The sequence below is a fragment of the Hemitrygon akajei genome, chromosome 22 (genome assembly GCF_048418815.1).
Source record: "Hemitrygon akajei chromosome 22, sHemAka1.3, whole genome shotgun sequence".
Taxonomy (NCBI): Eukaryota; Metazoa; Chordata; class Chondrichthyes; order Myliobatiformes; family Dasyatidae; genus Hemitrygon; species Hemitrygon akajei.
In genome coordinates this window covers 62346073-62365104 of record NC_133145.1, presented here as the reverse complement: position 1 = coordinate 62365104, position 19032 = coordinate 62346073, and the positions used below count along the sequence as shown (strand labels likewise).

The following is a 19032-nucleotide window of genomic DNA, read 5'->3' as shown; positions in this document are numbered from 1 at the left end:
AGGGGATATCAGAGAGAATTTTTCTTTTAAATACACAAGAGTGGTGGGTGCATGAAATGCACCTTAGGGGTGGTGGTAAAACTTGATCCAAAGTTCAAAGTTAATTTATTATCAAAGTTTGTATACATGTCACCATATACCCTGAGACTTAGAGATCCAGGATCAAACGGAGCACAAACAATTCAGCAGATGCATGGAATCCAAGGGGACTTTGCTTTGTGGATCCAGAACTGGCTTGCCCACAGAAGGCAAAAAAAAGTGGTTGTAGACAGGTCATATTCTGCATGGAGATCGGTCACCAATGGAGTGCCTCAGGGATCTGTTCTGGGACCCTTACTCTTCGTGATTTTTATTAATGGCCTGGATGAGGAAGTGAATGGATGGGTTAGTAAGTTTGCTGATAACACAAAGGTTGGAGGTGTTGTGGATAGTGTGGAGGGCTGTCAGAGGTTACAGCTGGACATTGATAGGATGCAAAACTGGGCTGAGAAGTGGCAGATGGAGTTCAACCCAGATAAGTATGAAGTGGTTCATTTTGGTAGGTCAAATATGATGGCAGAATATAGTATTAATGGTAGGACTCTTGGCAGTGTGGAGGATCAGAGGGATCTTGGGGTCCTAGTCCACAGATGCTCAAAGCAGCTGCGCAGGTTGACTCTGTGGTTAAGGCAGCATACAATGTATTGGAATTGGAATCAATATTGGAATTGAATTTAGGAGCCGAGAGGTAATGCTGCAGCTATATAGGACCGTGGTCAGACCCCACTTGGAGTACTGTGCTCAGTTCTGGTCGCCTCACTACAAGAAGGATGTGGAAGCCATAGAAAGGATGCAGAGGAGATTTACAAGGATGTTGCCTGGATTGGGGAGCATGCCTTATGAGAATACGTTGAGTAAACTCGGCCTTTTCTCCTTGGAGCGACGGAGGATGAGAGGTGACCTGATAGAGGTGTATAAGATGATGAGAGGCATTGATCATGTGGATAGTCAGAGGCTTTTTCCCAGGGCTGAAATGGTTGCCACAAGAGGACACAGGTTTAAGGTGCTGGGAAGTAAGTACAGAGGAGATGTCGGGGCTAAGTTTCTTTAACGCAGAGAGTGGTGAGTGCGTGGAATGGGCTGCCGGCAACGGTGGTGGAGGCAGATACGATAGGGTCTTAAGAGACTTTTAGATAGGTATATGGAGCTTAGTAAAATAGAGGGCGATGGGTAAGCCTAGTAATTTCTAAGGTAGGGACATGTTCGGCACAACTTTGTGGGCCAAAGGGCCTGTATTGTGCTGTAGGTTTTCTATGTTTCTAGGTGCTGGAAATCTTGAGCAATGCACACAAAATGCTGGAGGAACTCAGGAGGTTAGGCTGCCTGATCAATCCAATCTGGCCCAAGACTGAGGATTAATTTCTTTATATAGCCAAGCTGACTCTCAGCTCAAGTAGTAAATCTTATAAAACATAGAATCAGGCACACTGGGATACTATAAATACTTGTAGGAAGGATGTAAAGGCTTTAGAGGAAGTGCAGATGAGATTTATTAAAATTATTCCAGGAAATTAAGATAATCAGTTAGGTGGACAGACTGGAGGCCTGGGATAGTCTCTTCAGAGTAGAGGATGTTGTGAGAGGATTAGACCAAATCAGGGCAGTTTCTTCATTTGTGGAGAAGTCCACAGGAAGGAACATGGGAGCTTAAAAAATGAAATGAACACACACACACACACACACACTTTCCATAGTCTTGCTGGATGAGTGCTGTCAAAAGAGAGCACTCTCCATCATCAGGGATCCAGGACATGCTCTCTTCTCGCTGCTACCATCAGGAAGGTGATACAGGAGCCTCGAGGCTTGCACCACCAGGTTCAGGAACAGTTATTACTCCTCAACCATCAGGCCCTTGAACCAGAGGGGATAATTTCACTCACTCCAGCACTGAACTATTCCCAGAACCTATGGTCTCAGTCTCATGTTCTCCATATTTATGCTCATTTTTTTCCCCTTTTATATTTGCACAGTTTGTTGTCTTTTGCACATCAGTTGTTTGTCCATCCTGTTGGATGCAGTCTTTCATCAATTCTATTGTGTTTCTTGGATTTACTGAGCATGCCTACAATAAAATCGATCTCAGGTTTGTATATGGTGACATATATGTACTTTGATAATACACTTACTTTGAATTTTGAAAGGAAATGAATTTCCTGGCTCTGGGAGAGGAATTAGTGAATTGCACAGAGTCAGCATTGATTGAACACTCTGCACGGTCTCCTTCCTCTGAAGTTGTGTTCTGCCTTAAATCCATGCCACAGCTGACGATCCTCGCTGTATCATACCAATGAGTTACAACATCCATGGGCTAGAGTGGAAATAATACCAGGCATCATTCCTGTTACATTTTACCACCCTCTAAACTGCACTGCCTGTACCCTAACTCACACTGGTCATTTTACCCTTCACCTACACTGAGGCTTTGTTTAATCAGGACATCATCTTAAACATCTCACCTTTGTTTTAAAATACCATACAGCACTCTCCTATTACATGACGCCATAAGACCGTAAAACTAAGAGCAGAATTAGGCCATTTGGCCTATCAAGTCTGCTCCACCATTTCATCATACTGATCCATTTCCCCTCAAGTCCTGACTAATCAAGAACCTAACAACATCTGCCTTAAATATACCCAAAGAGTTGGCCTCCACAGTTGTCTGTGGCAAAAAATTCCCCAGATCCACCACTCTCTGCCTAAAGAAATTCCTCCTCGGCTCCATTCTAAAGTTGTGTCCTCTGGTCCTAGACTCTCTCACCATAGGAAACATCCTCTCCACATCCACTCTATCTGTGTCCTCTGGTCTTAGACTTTCCCACCATAGGAAACATCCACTCTATCAAGGCCTTTTAACATTCGATAGGTTTCAATGAGATCTCCCCTCATTTTTCTAAATTCCAGTGAGTTCAGAAATCTGATGGTGGGGGGCAAGAAGCTGTTCTTATAATGTTGAGTGTGTGTGCCTTCAGTCCCCTGATAGTACAGGAGCCCAGGAAGAGGGCATCTCCTGGATGCTGAGACTCCATGATGGATGCTGCCTTTTTGAAGCACCACCTTTCAAAAGGTGTCCTCAGTGGTGGGGAGGCTAGTGGCCATGATGGAGCTGGCTGAGTTTACAACCCTCTGCAGCTTTTCCCGATTCTACACAGTGATCCCGCCATACCAGACAGTGACGTAACCAGTCCGAATCTCTCCACGGTACATCTGTATCTGAATCAGGTGCAAACGCAGACTAGCAAAATACCCTTGAATAATGTAGCAAATGACTTCAGATACCTGTAGACACCTTGGTACCGAGTCAGGATTTCAGGGTAAGGAGGATGAAGAGAAAACAAATAACCTGGAGAGGCTATGAACAGGAGGGAACTGACACTTCCTAAAACACTCCTGCTGAAACAAACTATCACCTCTGCTTACATTCACCAGCAAGCTGTGCCCACTAAACAAATACTTTGCATAAACAAGTGCATTTTTTAAAAATCTTTCAGCACTTTTTAAAAGGAAGTGATGCAACATGCCACAAAAGCCTCTGTTCTTCTTATCTGGACTGACAATTTCTGCTGCAGACTGCAATGGGGAGAAACAGGAAGGAATTTAGTTTAACAGAAGCTGTGTTTCAGCACAAGTTACATTCCATTCAAACGCTGGTACTGTTACTTGTGCTGGGGATGCAAATATTTACTGAACTTCCAGTGCTATAGAAAACAAATAACTGCACAAGACTCATCTAAGATTTAAACACACGACTGCTTCATTTTAATGAGTAATTTCCTCCATCAACTTGATTCTCCAGAGCACTACAGCATAGAAACGGGCCCTTAGACCAATTTAGTCCGTGCTGAACTAGTCCTATCAACCAGCACCTGGACCATAGCCCTCCATACCCTTCCCACCCATGTACTTATCCAAACTTCTCTTAAATGTTGAAATTGAATCCACATTCACAACTTCTGCTGGCAGCTCGCTCCACACTTTTACCACCCCGAGTGAAGAAGTTCTCCCTCATGTTCCTTTAAACATTTCACTTTTCACCTTTAACTCATGAACCTCTAGTTGTCTCACCCAACCCCAGTGGAAATAGCGTACTTCTATCTCAAATTCTTGTTTTTTAAAATATCAAGGAACATCTCCATAGAGTAAAAGCAGATGTTTCAAACATACAAAACCATTAGATGGTCTCTGGGAACAATGGTTTAATGTTTCAGACACAACTTACCATAGGAACACATTTAAAGGATCCTATTAATGCAAAGAAAATCTGCTCTTTTTGTTTTGATGGAATGGGACTTCTCTGATCTGATGTAACTATAGGTCAGTAAGCTCACCATCAGCAGTCAGGAAAATGCTTGATGCATTGTTTAGTAAGAAATAGCAAAACATCTGGATAGAAGTGTCTCCCACAAACAGACCCAACATGGAGTCATGAGGGGTCCAGCCTGTTTGACAAACTTGCTGGAATTCTTTAAGGATGATGACGAGCACATTGCATAAAAGGAACAGGTGAATATTGTATACTTGGATTTCTAAAAATAAATCCCACATAAAAGATTTATCCATAAGATAAGGATGCATGGAATTGGGAGTAACACATTAACATGAATAGAGGATTAGTTAACCAACAGAAGGCAGAGAGTTGGGATAAATGGGTGTTTATGTGGTTGGCAGTCAGTGGTAAGCAAAGTGTCACAGGAATTGGTGCTAGGCCTGTAACTGCTCATGATATTTATTAATGATTTGGAAGAGCAGACCGAGTGTAGCAAATCCAAGTTTGCTGACGACACTAAATTGAGTGATAAAGTATACTGTGCAGAGGATATGGAGAGTCTGCAGACAGAGACAGTTATGTTAAGTGAGCAGGCAAGTGTCTGGCAGATGGAGTACAATGCTGATAAATGCAAGCTCCTCCACTTTAGAAGGAAAAATAGAAAATAGAATATTTAAATGGTGAAAGATTGCAGGTTCCTGTTGTGCAGAGGGACTTAAGGGTACTTGTGGAATGAATTGCAAAAGGTTGGTTTGCAGGTGCAACAGATTATTAAGATGACAAACGGAATGTTGGCCTTCACTGTTAGAGGGATTGAATTTAAGAGCAGGGAGGTAATGCTACAACTGTACAGGGTACTGGTGAGGTCACACCTGGAATACAGTGTGCAGTTCTGGTCTCCTTACTTGAGGAAAGACTTACTGGCTCACCAGGTTAGCCTATGAGGAGAGATTGAGTCGTCTGGTATGATACTCATTAGAATTCAGAAGAGTGAGAGGTGATCTTAAAGAAACATATAAAATTACGAAAGGGGTGGATACGATAGAAGTCCGAAAGTTATTTCCACTGGTAAGTGAGAATAGAATTAAGGGAATAGATTTAGGACCTAGATGAGGGGAAACTGCTTTTCCCAGAGAGTAGTGAATCTGTGTAATTCTCTGCCCAGGAAAACAGTAAAGACTACCTCATTAAATATACTTAAGACACAGAGAGATAGAGGTTCAGGCCTGTGCTACAAATTGATCAAGAAACTTCAAACTCAAAACGTGCCTCTTCTTTTTGAAAGTTTCTCAGCACGACGCAAGAGTTGAACAGTGGCAAAAATAAACTACGCCCTATCCTCGTTATATGCATCTTCAGACGATGCGGATTCAGTTATGCGAGGAACCTATTTCTACCGTCTCTTTATACACGTCCAAAACTTAATTATGCGAGGAGCACTGCTTTCCCACCAATACAAGTCACGTGCGCATGCCTCAAAATCTCACTCCCGCCAGACTTGCATTGGTTTTGGCAAGGTGTGGATATGCGATCTTGCGTTCTTAAACTTTTGTTGGTTTTACCTACGGTGCAGTGATTTTGTGCTTGAAATATTTAACTATGCCTCCTAACCGTCCGATGTCATGTCCTGGGCCATCAGCCGAGCGGCACAGAACCACTTTAACACTTGAAAAAAAAGTTGGAAATTATAAACAGCATGGCATCAGGTGAAGGTAACACAGCTCTGGGATGCTGCTGCCGGGAACAGAATCTTATCTTTAAAGTTCTTTTGTTGTTTGACAATGCGCCAGCCCATCCTAAACATTTGGACAGCATTCATCTTAATATAACAGTGTATTTCCTGCTGCCTAACACAACATCACTGATTCAACCACTCGACCGAGGAGTGATCCACATTCAAGGCGTTTTTTTTTACGGCGAACTATCTCTCAGATGCTGCAAGCAACAGACAATTTTGAAAATCCCGGGAGTTTGCCAATGGTGAGGGAATGGTGGAAGTCAGAACACTTGGCACAAATGGGGATGGACATGGACCCAAGTTTAGAATGGAGTCAGCATTTCAGTCGTTCCCTGCCGTCAACCCTTCTTCCCTGCAAGCAAATTTATGCTGAAAAACAAAATGCTGCCAAGCAAACAACCCTCACCACTTTCTTCAAACCGTTGTCATCTCCTGCTGCCAGCAGTTTTAAGAGTTCTGAGAGCTTTCCTTCACCCCTTGCTGTTCTTGATATGATCCTGATGACCACAAACATTCACCTTATCCATGTAAAGCTGCCTGACACCACAACAACCACTCATCTCCTGGAGCAAACACACCTACCACTGTTGGTGAGTACTGTACACCCTAGTATGTTAACTTTTTAAGATTTACTATGTAGAATATTACCTTAAATTGATGAAATATAATACGAATGTTGCCTTAGAGTACTGCTTTTGTGTCGTATTGGTATGAAAATATGAATAAATTACAGATAAAACATATTTAGGAAGCTCTCTGGAACGCATCCCTATTAATAATTATTCACATTATGCGCACCCAATTTCTCCATTTAAATAATTATTCATATTATACGTCAACTACGAGGAACGCATCCCTGGCATATAACGAGGATAGGGTGTATGTGTAAATCTGCTTTTTGTCAATGCCCCTATAGGATCCTATGTTCACTTCACTGGGCTCCAAAGGTTGTATCTCTTTTAATTTCAAATCAGGGTACAAGAGAAAGTCCTTGGACAATATTACTACCACACCATGAACAAACTCAAAAAGACTAAATTTCAAATAAAGCAATTGTGAAACACACACAAACTACCGGAGTGACATAGCGGTTAGTGTAATGCTATAGCAGTGCCAATGACCCGGGTTCAATTCCAGCTGTTGCCTGTAAGGAGTTTGTACATCTTCCCCATGATAGCCACTTTCAGCAAACTATAAACTTGGACTCCAAGATCCCTCTGCTTATCAACACCATTAAAAGTCTTACCCTTAACAGTGAACTGTCTCTTTATATTTGAGCTACCAAGGTGCATCACTTCACATTTGGCCTAGTTACAATCCACCTGCCACTGCTCTGCAACTGATCTATATCTTGTTATATCCTTTGCCAGTCTTCTAGGCTATCCCACAACAGGAAGTTAGGTTGTAGCTTTATAAAACTTTAGTTGGGGCATATCTGGAGTATTGCCTCTTTATTAAGTACAGGAAGTACCCAATAAAGTGGCCACTGAGTGTATCTAACTGATTATATTATTATAAACAAGCATAAGAAAGTAAAACTACAAGAAAAATAATTCTACACCTTACCCTAACCAAAGTAAAATACTAAGTGTATTTGCTCACCATAAACTACAGCATTGCTCCATTACAAGAAGCTACATTATGTTCAACTTCAGCCCTCACACTGGACTTAAAATTGGATGTCAAGCAGAACTTGAACACGAACGTGCAATCTGGACTAACACTCTTGTCAAAGTCAATGCCTTGAGAATGGGCTGTTAAACTGACTTGTCAGCTGCTTGCTTGTTTAAAGGAAAGCAAATACTGCCAAGTTGTGAAGGAACTATATAGTGTTCTCTTTGTACTGTGAACAATGTTCATTCTTCAATAAATCCCTGCAAGATAAACTTATCCTAAATCACATTCCTCCAGATGTTGGATGTCACAAGGGCAAGACGAGTGCAGAAACACCAACACTTACAGGCCACGCACAATCCTGATTGAGCTATAATGAGTCTCAAACACAGCTAGTTTAAAGATCACAACATTTCATGTAACCATTCAGAATTAAGTACAAACTAAATAATAATACTGAACAGAGGTTGACAAAATATTTATACTTCTTAAACAACTTGGAAGCCTACAAATTGAGCATGGTTGGAAATAACTTTTATAGCAAAGACTGCAATAGCTGGGTTGCTTTCTCTTGAGCAGAGGCTGAGGGATATCTGATAAGTGTTTTTAAGATTATGAGAGGCACACACAGTAGACAATCGGTATCTTTTACCCAGGGTTGAAATGTTTAATACCAAAGGGCATACATTTAATTTGAGGGGGTAGTTTCAAAGGACAAATGCAAGGAAAGTTTTCTTTAAAAAAGCAACAGTTATCTATATCTGCACTTCTTGGCTCTGCACTCCCTAGCAGTCTGCCCAGATCAATAGCTAATCCTCTGGTTAGACACACTTTGCGTATATGGGCTCAGTTCAGGAAATGCTATGGTTTCCAGGGGTTTTCCATTTCTAGCCCTGTCGCACATAATCACCTTTTTTTACCTACCACGTTCGATTCAGCATTCCATGTTTGGTACAGGAAGGGCATTAGACATTTTGAAGATCTCTTCATTGATAACCGCTTCGCTTCTTTTCAACAGCTCTCTGTTAAGTTCAACCTGCCTAACGCTCACTTTTTCAGATATCTCCAAATCCGACACTTTACTGCTCCTTTAATTCCTAACTTTCCTGAAATGCCTGCGAAAAATGCTATGGACCTATTTCTCTCCATTAATCCACTAGGTAAAGGTTTAATTTCAATTATCCAAGATAAACTAGCAGCCTTACGACGGGCCCCTGTGGATAAAATTAAAATGGCCTGGGAGCAGGATTTAAATATCTCCTTATCCGAGGAGAACTGGGACTCAGTTCTCAAATCGGTTAACTCAACCTCTCTTTGTGCTCGCCATTGTCTCTTACAGTTTAAGATTGTTCATAGAGCCCGTATGTCTAAATCTAAACTATCTCGATTCTACCCTGGCATTAGTCCGCTCTGTGATAAATGCAAGAGGGGCGTGGCCTCTCTCATCCATGTGTACTGGTTCTGTCCTAGCTTGGAGAAATTCTGGAAAGATGTCTTCACTACACTATCGGGTATTCTGAATCAGCACCTAGAACCTAACCCCTTAATTGCTCTGTTCGGTTTTTGGGGCGAGACAGATTTATGTTTGGGTCCGACCAAATGCCGAATACTATCCTTTGCCTCTCTCCTGGCGAGACGCTTGATCCTCCTCAGATGGAGGGATGTTGCCCCGCCCACTCATGCGCAATGGCTTAACGACATTATGGCCTGCTTGGACCTCGAAAAAATTCATTATTCAGTTCTCAATTCGGATTTAAAGTTCCATAAGGTCTGGGGGCCTTTTATCGAGTACTTTCATAACCGTCCTCTTGACTAGGGTTTTTTTTTCTTTTCGGTCCCTTGCTTTCAGCTCCCTTTTTTTTCCTGGTAGTAGGCATTATTATCCTCTGTTGCTAAGTGTATTCACAGTCTGGGAGTTTGACTGTCCGGACTTATACTCTCTATATTGTGTGGTGGTTGGTCTGGAATTGTTGTTTTTTTTTTCTTGTGTTGTGGGGTTTGGGGAGGACACTAAGCTCACTTGTCTTTAATTTAGGTGCTTTTTTTGTTAAATTCTCTTCCTTTGTAGCATATTGTTATTGTATGCTTAACCTTGCTCTGTATTAATGCTCCTCATTGGGATTTGGGGTTTTTAATTTTGTAAAATGTTTTGAAAAACTAATAAAAAATTTAAAAAAAAGCAACAGTGGCAGGAACCTGGAATACACTGCCAGAGACTCACTGCCCAGGGCATGCCCTCTTCATGCTGCTGCCATTAGGAAGGCTGTACAGGAGCCTTGGGATCGACAACACCAGGTTCAGGAAACTATTACCCCTCAACCATCAGGCTCTTGAACCAAGGGGCTAACTTCACTTGCCCCATCACTGAAGTGCTCCCACAACCTATGGACTCACTTTCATCTCATGTTCTTGATATTTATTGCTTATTTATTTATTACTTTTCTTTTTGTATTTGCAATTTGTCGTCTTTTGCACACTGGTTGAATGCCCAAGTTGGTGCAATTCTTTGATTCTATTATGGTTATTATTCAATTATGGATTTATTGAATCTCAGATGTATATGGAGACATACATGCACTTTGAACATTAATTATGGAGGCAAATATATAAAAGTTCTTGGAAAGGCACATGAATGTGCAGGAAATGAAAGGATATAGACTTTGTGTAATCAGAACAGATTAGCTTAGCTGGTGATTTGATTACTAATTTAAATTATTTCAGTGCAACATCGTGGGTGGAAAGGGCCCATTTGTATGCTGCACTGTTCTATTTCTTGGTTCAACACAATCAACTCAATGGTTAACTTGGGATGAATAGCAAAAGCCAGCCTTGTATGTGTTTTTGGATGTGGGTATAGCTAACAAGATTAAAATGGCCAATTGCCACATAGTTGTTGAATATAGCTCCTATACAACAGTTGACATTACAATTCGGTGGCTGTGAAGTAGTCTGGAACACCCAGAGGAGGCGACCTACACTGCTTGCACGAGAGTTCCTCCTTACCGAAGAGGCATTCCGATTGCCAAAAGAAAAGAGACTAACCTGTTTCCTTGCCTGGTTCAGGCCCTGTAACCGTTGTTCCAATTCGACTTTGTAATTCTTTGCTGCGTCAATACTTTCTTTGGCTTCCTTAAGTAGCTCAGCCTGAATTTCAATTTCCATGATTGTGATCTTCCTCTAAGCACAAGAGCAAAACAAAAGAAATTATTAGCCCCACTGAGAAATAACGGGAAGCTCTGATTTAAAGTTAACTCTTTATTCCACTTGCCATTCCAGCCTGAAATATTAACTGCCTACCTCTCCAAAGATGCAACCTATCTACGCATTTCCAGTATTTTACCAACAGTTCAAACATTTACTCGAAAGCATAGCAGATAGCGTTAACACTTTACAGCGAAAGCAGCCGCGGTTCAATTCCCACCGCTGTCTGTAAGGAGATTCTACGTTCCACCTGTGACTACATACATTTCCTCCTATGTAACGTACCATAGACGTATGTATTTATAACCATAACCCAAGCGATTCTGCAGATGCTGGAAATCCAGAGCAACACAAATGCTGGAGGAACTCAGGTCAGGCAGCATTCTTAGAGAGGAATAAACGGTTGCTATTTCGGGCTGAATTACTTCATTTATGAGTGGGTTACGGTTAGTAAGTTATGGGCGCATTATGTAGGTGCCCCACAGCACATCTCAGATTGCATTGGTCATTAACAGACAACACATTTCATGTATGTTTCAATGTATGAGTGACAAATAAACTTTATACAAGCTAAAAAAGCTTGCAAATAGAACACAGAAAATCTACAATACATTACAAGTCTTCGGCCCACAAAGTTGCGCCAAGCATGTAACCTACTCTAGAAGCTGCCTAGAATTTCCCTACCAAATAGCCCTCTATTTTTCTAAGCTTAATGTATCCAGTGGAGAAACTTACGTGTTCTCTCTCAGGTTATGACAGCGCCTAATTGTTGTTCAAATACAGACAAACTATTTTATTTAAAACCATTCTGAACAATGCACATGCCACAAAATTTCCTAACAACTGCTCAGATTAAATTCAAGTTGCCATAATCTGAAAACAATTCGGAGTAGGTACATAGCAACAATTGTTGACATTGCTAATATCTGACAAGTTGACAAATGTCAATTATCTGAAACCACAATTCGGAAAACAAATCAGCAGTGATTAGTTTATTGTTCCGCAAGAGCAGAGAAACACCCAGTATCAATACAGATCGGAAACAATCAAACTGCTGCAGAGCAGTGGTGCATCAGTCCAGACTACTGCAGGAAGGAGGGGATCCCAAGGAGCCCTCGGTTAATTGTAGGGGTCTATGCCATAAAAGACTGAGAACTCTTGCCACTCAAAAGCAATTCAGGGTCAAATGCATGGCAATTTGAGAGTTCAAGTACACTCATTGGGCACTTTATTAAGTACTCCTGTACCGAAAATGACCACTGAGTGAACGTTTGTGGCATTTTGCTACTATAGCCCATCCACTTCAAGGTTGTCCATCTAGAGATGCTTTTCTGCACACCAACATTTTAACGTGTGGTTATTTGAGTTACTGTTGCCTTCTTGTCAGCTTGAACCAGTCTGGCTATTCTCCTGAACTTTCTTTAACAACCCTGACCTCTCTCATTAACAAGTGTTCTTGCCCACAGAACTGCCACTTACGGGATGATTTTTTTTTTGCACCATTCTCTGTAAACTCCAGAGACTGTTGTGCATGAAAATCCCAGAAGATCAGCAGTTTCTGAGATACACATACCACTCTGTCTGGCACCAACAATTATCCCACAATCACTTAAAAGATTACATTTCTTCCCCATTCTGGTGTTTGGTTTGAACAACTGAACCTCAACTGTATTTGCATGCTTTTATGCATTGAGTTAACACGTACAATAAGCTGGATGAACTCAGCAGGTCGGGCAGCATCCGTGGAAATGAGCAGTCAACGTTTCAGGCCAAGACTCTTTGTCAGGACTGAAGAGGGAGGGGCAGGGCCCTACCCTCCCTCCACCTTCGTTATAGGGTGGTGGAATTGATCTCGGGTCACTAGCGCTATAATAGCATATACATTAAATTTACACTAATTTTATGTCTTTGCACTGTACTGCTGTAAAAAAATCAAATTCGACACAAGTCAGTGATAATAAATCTGATTCAGATTCTTCAGAAACATTGACACACCTCAGTTTTAAATGTCTGGCCCTTCATTTTGCAACTACATCCCTTGCTGATGATTCCTCCACTAGTGAAAACATCCCAGCACCTACCCTGTCAAATCCCCTTAGATGTTTACAAACAGTAATAAGGTCATCTCTTATTCTTCTAAACTCCAAGTAATACGAGATCAGGGAAGAAATTAGAAACTTGGGTGCGGCACAGTATTCGAGGAAGAGAGCCAAAATGAGTCCCAAAATCTCTGCTGGGAAATTTGTCAAGCCTCAGTTGAAGCCAACATCTGCATTGCCTACAATTTTCTCAGCTACACTTCACTGTTCAGGAACACGTTTGAATAGTGAACCAATATGCCAAGGTTCTGCTGGCTGCTGAGACTGGAAAAATTACGTCAAGGCCAAAGTACATAGGCAGATTTGCATCATTCTCAAAAGCAACTCTGGGGCAAGGAGACAAGAAGAAATGGGAAGGGAGAGGTTGTGGCCATCAAAATTCAATCTGGAGGCAGCCATATCACCAACCTCAAGTCAGCAGCAACACAAGGACTCGGAAATCCTTATTCAGAACAATGCAAAGCCACACAGTAATTGATATTCAAAGTAAGTTTTATTATCAGAGTACATATATGTCACCACATACAACCCTGAGATTCTTTTTCCTGCAGGTATACACAGCACATCTATTGAACAGTAACTATAACAGACTCAATGAAAGATCAAGTAAAGCATAAAAGACAACTGCAAATGCAAATATAAATAAATAGCAATAAATAAGGAGAACATGAAATAACAAGATAAAGAATTCTTAAAGTGAGATAAATTGGTTGTGGGAACATCTCAATAGATGAGAATAGTTATCCCCCTTTTGTACACGAGCCTGATGATTGAGGGGTAAGTAACTGTTCTGGAGGTGTGAGCTCCTGTACCTTCTTCCTGATAGCACAGTGACAAGAGAGCATGGTTTGGGTGGTGGGTATCTTTGATGATGGATGCTGCTTTCCTATGACAGCATTTCATGTAGATATGCTCAGTGGTTGGGAGGGCTTTACCCTTGATCAATTACCTTTTGTAGGATTTTCCCATTCAAAGGTGTTGGTCTTTCCATACCAGGCCATAATGCAGCCAGTCAATACATTCTCCATTACACATCTATAGAAGTTTGTCAAAGTTTTTGATCAACGCACACAAAATGCTGGTGGAACACTGGCCAGGCAGCATCTATAGGGTGAAGCACTGTCGATGTTTTGGGCCGAGACCTCCACAGACTCCTAAAGGAAGTAGAGGCACTGGCGTGCATTCTTTGCAATTACATTTCTATGATGGGTCCAGGACAGGTCCTCTGAGATGGTAACACCCAGGAATTTAAAGTTGCTGACCCTTCACCTCTGATGAGGACTGGTTCATGAACACTGGTTTCCCTCTAATGAAGCCTACAAGTAGTCCCTTGGTCATTCAGCATCAGTCTCCCCACCAAAGAAATATTTCTCACTCTATTCAAATTCAGAAGTACCACAAAGACCAGAATCACAACCATTTCCATAACTGACGCCATAAATCTCCAATTTACAGTTTTACTCTTTGTTGAAATTGGCAAAAACTATTAAGTGACATTCAAATTTGATTATAATGTAAAGTTTAAAAGCTAGAATTACATAACCTCTCAAAATACAGGTTAATTGAATGGTCATGTAGCCATTCCTCTGGGTCATATACAAGACATTGGCTTTCCTTAAAACCAATATTGAAATAAATCAAGGACTGTATCATGCACTGAAAATCGACTTCACAACGTTTTATGATAATAGTAACATAGCGACAGCTGCCCATGTAAACAGTGCCAGAGAAACATCTTGACAGAAATCAGCAGAGAAAGCAACTGGCAGTTAATGGGGCCTTGAGAGTAAATTCTGAAACCATTGTAAGTCTCTGCAACCAACTCATGCAGGTCTTTGGTACAATTCATTAAAACGATCTGAACAAGCTCCTGGGTGAAAAAGGGATTTTTCAGTGCATCTGGAACATTCTAGAAATTGCTGCACATTTGAATATTCACTGTACTCTGCAAACGATGGGGAGAAACACAAATATGGAGGAACTCAGCAGTCAGGCGAGCTAGGAGGGAAATGGACAGTTGAACTTTCAGATCAACTGTCCATTCAACAGGACTCCAAATTGTGTTTTGGAGGTGATCCAATTCATGATTTTAGATTTACAGTAGATTCCAGTAAATGGGACACATTAAAACCAGTATTGGCCCAATTAAGTAGCTGCCCCAGTTAGCAACAGTTTCATGCAAATAGTTAAGGTGGAAAACAAACTGAGTAACAAATTATGTACTTAAATGAAATACAAAACAAATTAGAATATTACCAATACTACTACTGAGCTCATAATAGTAATCAATGGAGGAATTCATCCTTGCCATGTTCTTTTCATTGTAAATGAACAACAAAATCACCTAGCGCAGATAATAGATTGCCTTCAGACGATGTTGTTGATGATTGCATCCTCCAAATCTTTCTCTTTGTAACTTTCAAGATGATTGTTGATACCTTCAAATTCTTTGTAGTTCCTAACTTGAAGTAGTGAAACATTTCATTGTCATTCGCTGCCATTTCAGGCATCTACAGGCTTGTAAATGGGGAGTAAAACAGTTATGAATCGCTTTACAACAATTTCTCGCCAACTATCAGTGACAAAAATCACTGCATTTTGAACACAAACACACGCAACTAATACTATTCAAGCGCATGCCACTGACACTAGCTAGAAACAGTCTCAATTGTGCATTACCACAAAATGCAACAGTCTCCTGTCCCATTTAAGTGGTATAGTATCTCAGAAGAAGGGAATCTGGCTATTGTCTCAATTAGTTTTTTTTAAAAAAGATTTGTTCAAAATAAGTGGCTGCCCCAATTAACTGATGGCTCAATTAAATAGGAATGCACTCTATTTGTTAATCATAATTACACTGAAACAGACATGAAATATGTTGTTTGTGATGACAACCAACACAATTTGGGGATGTGCTACGTGCAGCCCACAAGTGTTGCTGCATGTTCCAATACCAACATAGCACTCCCACAATTCAAACGAACAGTACAATTATAAACCATTTCCTAAACTTTTCAAAGTTAGTCCAGAAAATTTCAATCATACAAGCCTTCTGACATAGGGTCTTAATATGAAATGTTGACAATTTCTCATCCCTCACCCCTCCTCCCCATGCTACTTGATTTTCTCTAGCAGCTTTTAACCTCAATTACCTACAAAAAGCATACTTTGAAGAAGGGTTTAGCATTGTCTAGTTAAGATTTATTAGATAGACTTTGATTTGTTGTTGGACAATAGTTAAAGGAGATGGAGTGATGGCTGATAAATGAAACCGTGGCATGAATCAGCCTCGGCTTAATTGAATGGTGAAACAAGCTAAAAGTTTAATGGCAACCAAAAGAAAAAGGAAATCGGAAGCCAAGAAACAAATCTAGAAACACCCTGGTTCTTCTTTCCAAACCTAGAGGAGATTCTACTCTCCAGTCAAGATATAGCTGAGTGCAATTTTATATGTATGGCATTGAAAGTGCGAAATAGTGGACAAAAGTTTGTCACTGTCCCACCAGCATTTATCCATCAACCAACATCACTGCACAGATTACAAAGCTGCCACCACTTACAAGATGATTAAATTAGTTAAAAGCTTAATATGTTAAACCATTTTAGGGCAGTATAAGAGTGGTGAATCTGTGAAATTCATTGCCACAGATGGCTGTGCAGGCCAAGTCATTGGGTATATTTCAAGCAGAGGTTTAGAGGTTCTTCATTAGTAAGAACATCAAAGGTTATGGGGAGGAGGGAGCATGGAGTTGAGAGGGATCATAAATCAGCTGTGATGGAATGGCAGAACAGCTTTAATGGATTGAATGGAGAAACACATTATAAACCAGTCACAATCTAGCAATAGCGAAGCAGGTTCGCTACTTTTCCCAGAGGAACACAAAGGAACTGGAGGAACTCAATGGCTCAGGTACGCTCTACAGAGGGAAATGAACAGCCAACCCCTCAGGTCAAGACACTTCATCAGGACTAAAAAGAAATGTCTCTATCTGAAACTTCAATGATACACATTTCCCTCCATAGATGCTGCCTGGCCCACTGAGTTCCTCCAGCTTCTTTGTGACACATTTCCAGCATCTGCAGTCTTTTGTGTCACACTACATTCCTAAACCACTGGAACAAAAAAATAACTGAGTTGCATTTTGAGAGCACTTTTCACATACCCTTCAAGACAGTTTAAAACAGTTTGAAGTCAAAGTACTCTCCAAATTCTACACAAGGGGAAAGATAGTTAAATTGTCTTGCTTTTAAATAAAAGTGGTTTTCCTTTGAAATCTGAGAACATACAGAATTACAAACACAGGAGATTCTGCAGATGCTGAAAATCCAGAGCAACACAAAATGTGAGGGAACACAGCAGGTCAGGCAGCATCTATGGAAGGAGAATAAACAGTCAAAGTTTCAGGGCGAGAATCTTCATCAGGACTGAGAAGGATGGACAAAATGTCAGAATAAAAAGTTGAGGGGAGGGGAAAGAGGACAAGCTAGAAGGTGATAGGTGAAGCCAGGTGGGTAAGGGAAGAGGGGGATGAAGTAAGAGACTAGGGGTTGATAGGTAGAAAAGGTAAAGGGCTGGAGAGGAAAGAATCTGATCAGAAAGGAGAGTGGACCATGGGAGAAAAGGAAGGAGAGGCACCGGGGGAGATGATAGGCAGGCGAGGAGAAGTAATAAGTCAGAGTGGAGAACAGAAGAATAATGAAAAGGGAGGGGAAAATTACCAGAAGGAGAAATCGAGTTCATGCCACCAGGTTGGAGGTTACCCAGACAGAATATGAGGTGTTGCTCCTCCACACACACTGGCAGCATCATGCCAGAAGAGGCCATTATGGACTGAATGGGGATAGGAATTAAAATGATTGACCCTAATTTACTTCAGGTCTCAACAACGTAGAGGAAGCTGCATCAGGAGCACCAGATACAATAGATGACCCCAACAGATTTGCGGGTGAAGTGGTAGGTGCAGCATTTCCATCATTTGCAGGGATACATGCCAGGAAGGAGATTAGTGGGGAGGGACGAATGGACAAGAGAATTACAGAGGGAGTGATCCCTGCAGAAACCGGTGGGGGGAGGGGGGGAGGGAGGTAATCATTTGTTTGGTGGCAGGATCCTGTTGAAAATAGAAGTTGGGAAGATGGCAGACTTTGTGGAGAATGAGGAGTTGGATGCTGAAGCTCATGGGATGGTAGGGGAGGACGACAAGAATTCTATCCCTGTTCGGAGGGAAGATGGGGTGAGTGCAGATGTCCAGGCTATCCACTGAGGTTGGAGAAAATGGGAGGAGTGAATGAAAAATTGTCCAGGGCGAGGAGCAGTTCTGCCAGACATAGAGGAGGGAGGTGGTGGAGGGGAACTGGTTGGGTAATTTGTTGAGAATGAAGCGGAGAGCTTTAAAGCCTTTTTGATGGGGGATGGGATACATACAGAATTACTATTTAGCACAAAAACTAGATCCTGTAAGCACTTAGCAGGTTAAACAGTATCTATGAAAGTAGGAGGTTTCATTCAATGTTTCAGGTTGAGACCCTGTATCAGGGCTCATTCTGCTAACAACCCTATGTGGGAAAACTTGCCCCTTGGGTCCCATTCAATCTTTACCCTCTTACATAAAACCTTTCAGTTTAGACTCCCCTACTCTGGGGGGGAAAAAGACCATCTAACCCATCTATGTTCTTGTAGGGTCAGCCACAGCATCTTGCACTCCAGGGACACAGTTCCAGCCTATCCAATTTCTCTTTATAACTCAAGGCCCCCATTCCAAGCAATATTACTGGGAATCCTTCCTGCAGCCTAATACAACACAGATTCCACATTATCGTGTATGATAGAACTGTTCCAATCAGTCCTTCAAGACAAAAATTTACTTTATAAATACAATTTTTAATGTCCACAAATTAGCCAAGTCCCAATGGCAGCAAATAGCAGGTAATACACAGACTATTCACTAACAGGCATTGCCAACATCAATGACACAAGCACCTTTGACTGTACAGCCATGAAAATTGAAGATTACCCAACAAACATAATGGAAGACCCATCACATAGAATGAAAGTTTGCCAATACATTCCTTAGATT

At 41.3% G+C, this 19032-nt stretch overlaps 1 protein-coding gene across 3 annotated transcripts in view; it reads right to left on the bottom strand.

Annotated features, from left to right (window-relative positions):
• The window catches only part of crlf3 (cytokine receptor-like factor 3), an 86616-nt gene that overhangs the window by 35520 nt on the left and 32064 nt on the right, over positions 1-19032 (bottom strand). For all 3 annotated transcript variants that reach the window (XM_073026454.1, XM_073026453.1, XM_073026451.1), the window contains one exon: positions 10698-10832. In XM_073026454.1, the coding sequence (XP_072882555.1) occupies positions 10698-10817 (120 nt within the window). In that variant the 5' untranslated portion in view covers positions 10818-10832. The remainder of the gene's footprint in view (positions 1-10697; positions 10833-19032) is intronic.